This window comes from Nanorana parkeri, unplaced genomic scaffold (genome assembly GCF_000935625.1).
Source record: "Nanorana parkeri isolate BGI_ZX_2015 unplaced genomic scaffold, ASM93562v1 scaffold1296, whole genome shotgun sequence".
NCBI lineage: Eukaryota > Metazoa > Chordata > Amphibia > Anura > Dicroglossidae > Nanorana > Nanorana parkeri.
Window position 1 is genome coordinate 81,162 of NW_017307564.1, and position 9,564 is coordinate 90,725.

General features: G+C 39.3%; 1 protein-coding gene across 1 annotated transcript in view; it reads left to right on the plus strand.

Moving 5' to 3' along the window:
• The window catches only part of RDH10 (retinol dehydrogenase 10 (all-trans)), a 25,222-nt gene extending 16,135 nt beyond the window's left edge, over positions 1–9,087 (plus strand). Inside the window, exons 3-6 of the mRNA XM_018569174.1 lie at positions 3,830–3,928; positions 5,841–5,986; positions 7,460–7,591; positions 8,530–9,087. Of these exons, the coding sequence (XP_018424676.1) occupies positions 3,830–3,928; positions 5,841–5,986; positions 7,460–7,591; positions 8,530–8,653 (501 nt within the window). The 3' untranslated portion in view covers positions 8,654–9,087. The remainder of the gene's footprint in view (positions 1–3,829; positions 3,929–5,840; positions 5,987–7,459; positions 7,592–8,529) is intronic.
• The last annotated feature ends 477 nt before the right edge of the window (positions 9,088–9,564 follow it).

The window sequence follows — 9,564 nt, forward strand, 5'->3', positions numbered from 1 at the left end:
AAACCCTCTTTTTTTTGTGGTGTATTGGGTTGTGTTTGTTGCTGGGGTTTTTGTTTTTTTTGCACACTGGTCCCCACTTAAAATCTACATCTTTAGACTGTGGCTCCTAGAGATTTTGCATACTTTTCCAGGGTGCCGTGGTTTAAAAAAGAAAAAGATCTGCTGCTCTGGAGTTAATGCTGTACATTGTTTGATTGAATTCTTTTTTTTTTATTTTTATTTTTTTTGTGGCTTAAAAAAAAATGTTGAATAAGGTAGATGTGATATACAGTATCTAACCCTCTACCATAATATGTAGCTACCCTTCCACCCTAGGCCTAATCTTTTTCTGGAGAGATGCAGAAAGTTTTGAGTATCGGGAAGTTCACAAGACATCCAAACAGAACATAACTCAGAATCCAAAGTTACATGACATTGCTAACTACTAAGACATTGTGACACCCTTCACTAGTTATATTTGAGGCCTAAAAATGACATGCTCAATGTGTTCGATGTCAACTTGGAAGAACTGTTTTTATGATAGGAAGGTGGCACAAGCTGCTGCAAAAACTCGGTGTGGCTTATACTGTAGTGCACAGTAAAAAGGGGACTTAACATTGTGCAAAAACTGTTAAGCGGACATGGGGAAAATGTGCAGGAACTTCAACAGAGAGAACAGATGGCAAAAATCAGTTCCAGGAGTAAAGTGGTAGCCTACAGAAATAAAAACATAAACTGAAAATTGTAGCCATCATAATGATGACAAAGTGATAATGTCATATTTTGTACATGGTGAAGGTTGGCTTCACACTATTATGTTGTGATAATGTCCAGATTTGTGTTGTCCAGTTTGTGTTGTCCCATTGATTTAGAATGTTTCCCCAAAACACAAGTTTACTAGGTGGCATAACGCCTACAAGTGCAGGTTCGGTTTGTCTTCTGTTGCGGTGCATTTGCAGCTCAGGCTGCCTAAATGCAACGCATGTTAATGAGTTAGACACCACACTTTAACCTGCGAGCAGTAACTGACTGCAAAGATCTCAACAGGTCTTAAATGAATGGGAGATACCCTGCATTTCAAGGTAGGACTGGACAAATCCCAGGAGCCGGGTAGCTCAAAATTGTTGTAAATAGAGCTGGCCCTTACATTTTTTTAAAATTATTATTCTGGGTTGGAAAGACTGGCTCCAGCATTCCATATTCATTTGTCCATCTCTGGTTAAAGTGAGTCAATTTTGTAGCAATAAACACTCATGAAATGATAGATATGCATGTGTGGAGGGGGGGGGGGGGGGGGGGGGGGGGGGGGTGACCTCTGCTAATCCTTCCTTTTGGCAGCCAACTATCTATACAATTGCCTTCTCTCCGTTCCGAGCAGCGCTAGCCAACACGGATTATTTGCTTAACACCTGCAAGTCCACTGTGCAAAAAGGCCATGTGGGGCTATTTAGACAGAAATTACCATTTTGGAATGCTTGCAGCAGATCTCGTATTCAGCATCAAAATATGTTTTGTTTTTTTTACACTTTGGAAGAAGTCCCTCTTCTTTTTTGTTTCTTTTTTTTTTTTTTTTTCGTGTAAATGTATTTTTTAATAAGATCTATATTCATGCACCCCCCCATCCGCCCCCTTCTTCAGCACTTTTATTCTCTGAATTGGCAAGCGTTGTAATGAAGCTGTGTTGGAAGGAAGGACATGGCGCGATAACAGAATTTTGTTAGATCTTAAACAAACACAAGATGGTTCTCAGGAGTTTGTTGATTAAATTACAATGATTACTCTGTGCTCAGCAGTTGGCACCAACAAAGTCAAAAAATTACAGCAGATTTGATTTCAGGGGACGCAGCGATAATCTTGTTAGACAGAAATTAAGAACGCTTCAAAGAATTACTTGGAAATCTTTAAAAGTGCAAGGAGATCCGAAAACTACCTGTTTTGCTTGGCCCAGCCAGGAGAACATTTCAGTAAGAACATTTTGGCCAATTCTTTTTTTTTTAAGGGGCTTGGAAGGAGTATGTTTTCCCTTTTTTGTATATACCTTGTAGTCTTGCAATGATTCTTGTTCTGTATTTTGTAACAGCGCAAGAAGGCAAAGATAGTGAAGTACAATTTGCATGTAAACCAAACACCTTACCAGATTCCCAGCCCAAGGGAATATATATACACTGCTTTGTGAAAAGCAGTGTATATATCTATCTATATCTATCTATCCGTAGATAGATAGATATCTATCTATCTATCTATCTATCTATCTATCTATCTATCTATCTATTTCACACAGGGTGTCCGATCAGATCCAACTGAAAACTGACAGAAACCTAATGTAACTATATGGGCAGCCGGATGTAAACCGATGTGTGTCTGTTAACATCCAACAGTTTTGCATACTATTCTAAGGTGTTCTATCCTAAGCATGTTTAGTAGCATACAGTGAAAAAATAAAATAAGGGATTAAATAATACACTGCCACCTGTGTTTGAAAATACATTTTAATTTGCGCTGCAATGCATGTCTAACCATGCCCATACACCTATTGATTTTTTGTTCGGAAATGGTCCACAAATGGTCTTTCGAACGATAATCGATCAGTTGATGGGACACCAACGATTTTAATTCCTGTACTCCTATCTGAATTTTCTCGATCGGTCAGGCTGGAAAACTTTTTTTCGAGTCGTGGGAAAATCGATGGATTAGTGGGGTTTTCGTAAGCAAAAAAAATAGCTGCACATGTGCAAAGGCAAATCCGTTCTGTTGATCGACAAAATTCGGTGAGTTGGTAGTGCTAACAAACGATTATCAAAATCTACGTTGCTCTGTGCGTGACGGGCTATTTGAGCTAGAATCGAAAGAGGGTTCTTGGCAGCAATGACTATTTCCGATCAAACATTTATAGGTGTATGGCCAGCCTTCGTTTTGGATAAAGTAAGAGGTTTACTGCTATTTGGGGCTCCATTGGAGAGCTTTATCTTCACTTCCTGTCTTGCTGACATTTTACTAGAAGTGAGGAAACTCTCCAACAGCAACACAGACAGAAATAAAGATGCTTTTATTTAGTAGAGTAGGGGACAGCGACCTCCCTAACTGAGTTTTAATTTTTGTGTCCCTTGTTTCCTGTCTGGTGAAACTGTTTTCAGCAGGACAATGATTGAGGGTAAATCACTTTAGAGACAGAGATAACTGTAAAAACCTGACAGGCATTATAATCCTCCCCCGCTTAATCCAAAAGTAGCTTCACATTCACTTTAAAAACTGCATGTATTTTTTTTTTTGTGTGCTATTGTGTGAGCTAACCCTAATTTAAAATATTCTTATTTTCATTTTGTATCTATTTTGCTTTTAGTGACCTGTGCTTAGCATTATGTAGAAATCTTCCTCTAGCCAATGTCTGTAACTGATCAAATTTTATATTAATTATAAGAAAAAAATGTTTTTGGCTGGAAATAAACTCTTAAAATGTTAAAATCCAGCAAGTCAATCCTGAAGCTATTTTGTGTTCTGCACATCTCCAGATCAGCAGAGATTTATAGCAGACATTTGATTGCTGCAGCTTATGCGGAGGAAGGCAGCGAAAGGGATTAAACACAGCAATGGACACTTGTTTTTCTGTTACTTGTATCATTGCGCTGTATGCTTCGTCTTGTTCTGTGCCAGGAAACTGGTTTATATGGAACACTGCAGACTGTGCCGATTGGCACTGTCACTTTCCTTGCTATTGTTGTATAGTTGACAGATGGTAAATGCATTGATAGTGGTTGTTAAGCTAATCTCCCTTTTGACTGCCTGCAGTATTTTAGATAATAGTGTAAATTAGGGATCTTCCTCTGACTCCAGTTGGTGTTTTCTTTTCCAGACTGCAAAGGCATTTCTTCCTAAAATGATGGACATGAACCATGGGCACATTGTAACCGTGGCCAGTTCGCTGGGGTTATTTAGCACCGCAGGTGTAGAGGTAAGTTCTGGAATAACATCAAAATGCCCAACTTTAAATCCCAACGCTGGGCACATACACCGATCAGCCTTAACAATATGACCACCTGGCTAATATTTAGTAGGTTCCCCCTTCTGCCGTCAAAACAGCCCTGACCTGTTGAGGCATGGACCCCGCTAGACTCCTCTGAAGGTATGCTGTGGTATCTGACACCCAGCCATCTGAACTACAGTAGCTCTTCTGTTGAATTGGACTACACAGGTCAGTCTTCGCTCCCATGTGCATCAATTGTTGCCCATGCCCTGTCAGGCTAGAAACATCCCACAAGAGCTACAATTTCGGAGTTGCTCTGACCCTGTCGTTTAGCCATCACAATTTGGCCATTGTCAAAGTTGCTTAAATCCTTACGCTTTCCAATTTGTTTTTCCCCCCCCCCCAATTTCAGGGACAAAATGTTCACTTGCTGCCTAATATATCCCACACACTTCCAGGTGCCATTGTAATGAGATAATCAATGGTATTAATTTCACCTCTAAGTGGTCATAATGTTGTGGCTGATCGATGTAAGTCTTACTAGTGTTAAAGTAGTTGAAGACTCCATTGCCACCAATCGTAATGATTGGAAAACGTTTCTAGTATTTGTATCCAGCTAGGACAGTGATGGCTAACATTTTTGAGTGCCCAAACTGCAACACAAAATCAATTTATTTATCTCAAAGTGCCAAAACTGACAATAAGTATGTTAGTGTGTTTTTAGTTCGGGCACTGCAGTTAAAAAAAAAAAAATGTTCAGCATCACTGCCTTAGGCAAAATACGAAACGCACGTATTCAAACATTTATACACTCGGATACAAACGTGTAATCATACATTCATAAACACACACATCACAAACTAATAAAACACACACACTCAATGAAACACACACACTAATTAAAATGCATGCTTCACACACTCAAACAAAAACCAAAAAAAACATCACACACTCATTCAATAAAATACAAACACACACATTAAAACACATAACTAAAAGTTAATAATTGAAAAATTGCCCCCTCTCCTGCTTACCTGTTTTGCAGGGAGGAGGCTGCATCCCTGGGGTCCACTGGGGGAATCTGAGATGATCCTGGTGGTCCAGTGAAGGATGTGTGATCTGCATCTCTGGCTGATGCAGACCATACTAATCACTCCTTGTGAGCGGCAGCACCACGAGGGAGCAATTAGTATGGTCTGCATCAGCTAGAGATGCAGATCATTCTGATCCTCCACTGGACCACCACTGGATGATTTTCATTTAATATATTGCCAGTTCTACAATATATCAAGTAGGATCCAGGCACCTTCCATCTTTGAAAAATTAATATGATACGGAGACCAGTGGGACACCGGAGGCCCGTGTGGAGCACCACACGTGAGAACCTGGAATGTGCGAGCCCCAGCTCCTAGGCTCGCATGCCACCTGGAGGGCCTCTGCGTGCCCTCTGTGACACGTGTGCCATAGGTCCGCCATTGCGGACCTAGGGCAACATTACTGGTTTGCTTATGTTTATGGAGTCCTGGTTATAAAACTCATGGTGGTTGTAAATTAACAATACAGTTGCCCAAACAGCCTAGCCATTACGTGTGCCATTTGAAATGAACACAGTAGGCTTTGATGAAAAATCTTTTAGATTAGCTAGCATGACATTGGTGGCACAAGGTTGTCCACTGAGCAGTGAAGCACCCTATACACAGCTAAGTCAATGTATATATAAACCTGTTAAAATGGCATGTATCTGACTGCCACATTTTTATTTTTTTTCTGTGTATTCTTTTAAACTCTTGCCACTTCTAGATTTTTGTCTTTTATCTCATTTATTCAATAGCACATAATAAACAAATGTAGATGCCAATGCATGGATTTTTATGTGCATCTCCCTCTCTCTACAACACAGGATTACTGCGCTAGCAAGTTCGGCGCTGTGGGTTTCCACGAGTCTCTCAGCCATGAACTGAAAGCTGCAGACAAAGATGGGATTAAAACTACTTTGGTTTGTCCCTATCTGGTGGACACAGGCATGTTTCGGGGTTGCAGAATCAGGTTAGTGTATATAATATGTCCTTGATGTAGTCGTGATGTCTGTTCTTCTGTCCTAGGAAATTATTCTGAAAGGTTAAAGCATAAATAGTCATGTGTAGTTTATTGCAGACATATCGATGGACACTACATGTATGTCACTGAAATGTTGTAACACTTTCTTCCCAGAATGTTAAAGATTTCCAATGCTTTCTATAGTGAACTGGTTCTCTCAATAGGCACAATTCAGAGCTGCCACAGAAGAACTAGTACATGGCCAGAGGTGCCCACACCTAGTACATGGACAGAGATGATAAACATGATTATTTTTAGTTCTAGTTCCAGAACCAACCCATATATGTCATGCCTCTGGGTCTGCTCTCCTCCAGTGATGTCAGGTCCGGGCTCCCTGCATCCATAATGTCCCTGCCAGTGCCCGGTTATCTTACTCTCCAGGCTCCACCATCTTCTTGTTTTGCCCATTGGGCAGGCACTGATGATGTAACTCTCATGCATGCGTGCTGTAGTTGCATTATTTTGTCTCCCTGCATCTGCAAGATGCTGAATCTGTAGACTGAACTAGAGCATGCGCTGCAGTCCGTGTATAGATCAAAACAATTCCAAGTCGAACATTCAGTACCTGGCGTTCAGCTTTAAGGTGTGTGTGTGTGTGTGTCTATATATAAAATGATGGCTGGGATAGGTGGCTTTTCAATATTACCATACATTTTACTAGTACTGTAGCCACTTATATGGCATCTTTGTGTCCGAGTCTTGGACAATTCATTTCCAGGTTCAGCGCTCCAATGCCTCTAAGACTGTGCTTCCTCTAGCAGAATATAACCCTTTAGCTCACAGGTTTAGCAATGGATAATTTGATGCATTCTAAATCTGTCCCTAAGCTTCAACTCTGAAGGGGGGAATTGCCCCCAAAACACATTAGCTTTTGCTACACCTGGGTCAACCTTTGTTGGGTTGGTCCATCATATATTGGACAGCCCTGCTGAGGGTCCAGTTTGTCCATCGGTGGACAGTTATATGCTCTGATCTTTCATACACCTGTGGGTATCCAGATGCTCTTGTTTTTTATATATATATATTTTTATTTTATTTTTTACATAAATGGTATTGCACTAGGAAGAGGCACTGTCTTTCTGTTTTGTTACATATTTTGCTTGTATGTTTTTTTATTAACTAGTGTTTCTTGTATGTGAAACATAAACAGTGATTCCTGTTTTCTAAGAACCTGTAGCTTTAAATATATGTTGCATTACCCGCTCTAAGTCCAGTTTATTTTTTAATCAGTTAGCAGAGGCTTTATCTATATATGATTTTTATATTTATCTTTTGCTGAGGGAAGCCAGACAATGCTGATTTGGGCAGCCAAGCAGCTTTCATCCAGGTGCACCTCATTATTTTATGCTGTTATGAAGGTTTGAAACAGACTTGGAGATGGAATGTGTAAATAAAACTCACCTAAACATTTTATCTTTTCAGGAAAGAAATTGAGCCTTTCCTCCCCCCCCTGAAACCAGATTACTGTGTGAAGCAAGCCATGAGAGCCATCCTTACAGACCAGCCGATGATCTGTACGCCTCGTCTCATGTACATTGTGACCTGTATGAAAAGGTAACGGGATTATCGCCACTGGAATCCACTGAGTGCATTGTGCTTCTCTGTCTGACAGCTTAGCCAGCATGCTTCTAGCCTGAAATCTTGGTTAAAACTCAGGATTTTTATCTTAAATATGCATTCAAGTACCCTAACTATTAACAATACTAGATCTTATTTGTGTATCACTCGGCTCTACAGCTGAGTGATAGTTAGGGTAATGCAGACCAAGAAAGAACAACAACAAAAATCTTTGCAAATGCTTGGTGCCTGTGTTTTACAAGATGAGGCCGTGCGACCTAGACTTTTAGTATTTATGGACTGCGGAGTGCTGTCTGTATATTTTATGGATACATTTTATTTTATTACAAAAAATAACATTGTCACATTTTCCAGATTTAGAAATGTGCTGATTGTGAGTACAAAACAATGAACAGCAAAAATGTTACATGCTGGGAGTTTAAGGTGGATTGTTTACTAATGAGTTCCTATAAACTAATATAAGTGTATGTATATATATAATTTATATAGGTGTGTGTGAAATTGCAGTTACTGTTATAGTCCAAACTTTGGAAGATTTCCATTAATTGGTCACTTTTAAAGTGTTCTACAAGCAGTTTTTGAAAGTCACCTAGAGGTGCAAGCTTGCGTATCAAAACCCAGGGCTCATGCACACAGCCATTAAAAAAAAAAAAATGCTAAGTGATCACAGGACACTTTTGGATGTGTGTAGTTTGTCTAAAAGGTCTTCACTTGTTCTGGCTGACTTGTTAATTTGTATTCAAGGCTGCGCAATGCAGTCATTCACTAATCAAAAATCCTTTGACTGCAGTTGAGCAAAATTTGGTTACAGATTTCTCCATGTTGTAAAATCTCATTGCTCTTTGCACCTCTTATTCAAATGTATGTAGTTTATTTTGTTTTAGTGATGACCTTTTCTTTTTTTGTCTCTGCAGCATCCTGCCGTTTGAAGCAGTGGTCTGTATGTACCGGTTCCTGGGAGCAGACAAGTGCATGTACCCCTTCATTGCTCAGCGGAAACAAGCCACAAATAACAATGAAGCTAAAAACGGAATTTAATTTTCCTTCATCATTTAGTGTAACTTTTTTTGTCTCGTGATTAGACTGATCTTTATTGTTGAACATTCAACACATTTAAAGACTGATTTGGTAAAGGCACTTGTGCAACAGATTTACATATGGGACTTCTTTTTTTTTTTTTTTTTCCCCCCTACACTACGACTCGACTTATCCTTGAACTCGTGGCTGGACTCTGAATTCATACGTGGTTTCCCCAATTTTTGTTTCACACACTGTAAATTTAGCAAGAACATTTGAAAATGTGACCAACTAAAGGCAAACGATAAGCTTAAATGTAGCAATAAACTTTCTGTAGAGCTACTGTAAAACAGTAAAAGCAGTTTCTACAAATACACTGTTACATTAGCTTGTTTTAAAGAAATGATTAATAAAACTGCAGATATAAAACCTAAATCACATTAAGATGTCTGTATAGAAATCTGCTGCTTGCCAGCATGTAAGCATTTTTTTCTTATTGTCTTAACATTATTATTGAAAGTGTACCTGTAACTCACTGTGAGTCAGATTGTTATGAAAGCAAGGAAATGTAGAGCAAAAGTAGAAAACCGTTCATCCAAAGCCGCCAATCCATTTTCATCTTTCATCCTTTAAGAAACAAGGAATGTGGTTGATCTGTGCACTGGTTCTACTTATGTATTGATTTTTCTTTTGAATAGCCAGGCCTATACATTTAACAAAACAAAGTACCTCTCCTTAAGAAGAAAAATATCTTGTCCATTTAGTGGTCAGCTTCTTCCATCATGTTTTTGGAGAATGAACGTTCTGTTACACTTTTTAAAATAGCAAAGGAAGACTAAAGCTGCCCATACACTGTAATATTTTCTTCCCTCAACCCATGGGCTAAACGAGGAAAAATATAAGCGATTCTTCCATCAACGCTTGCCAGCGTC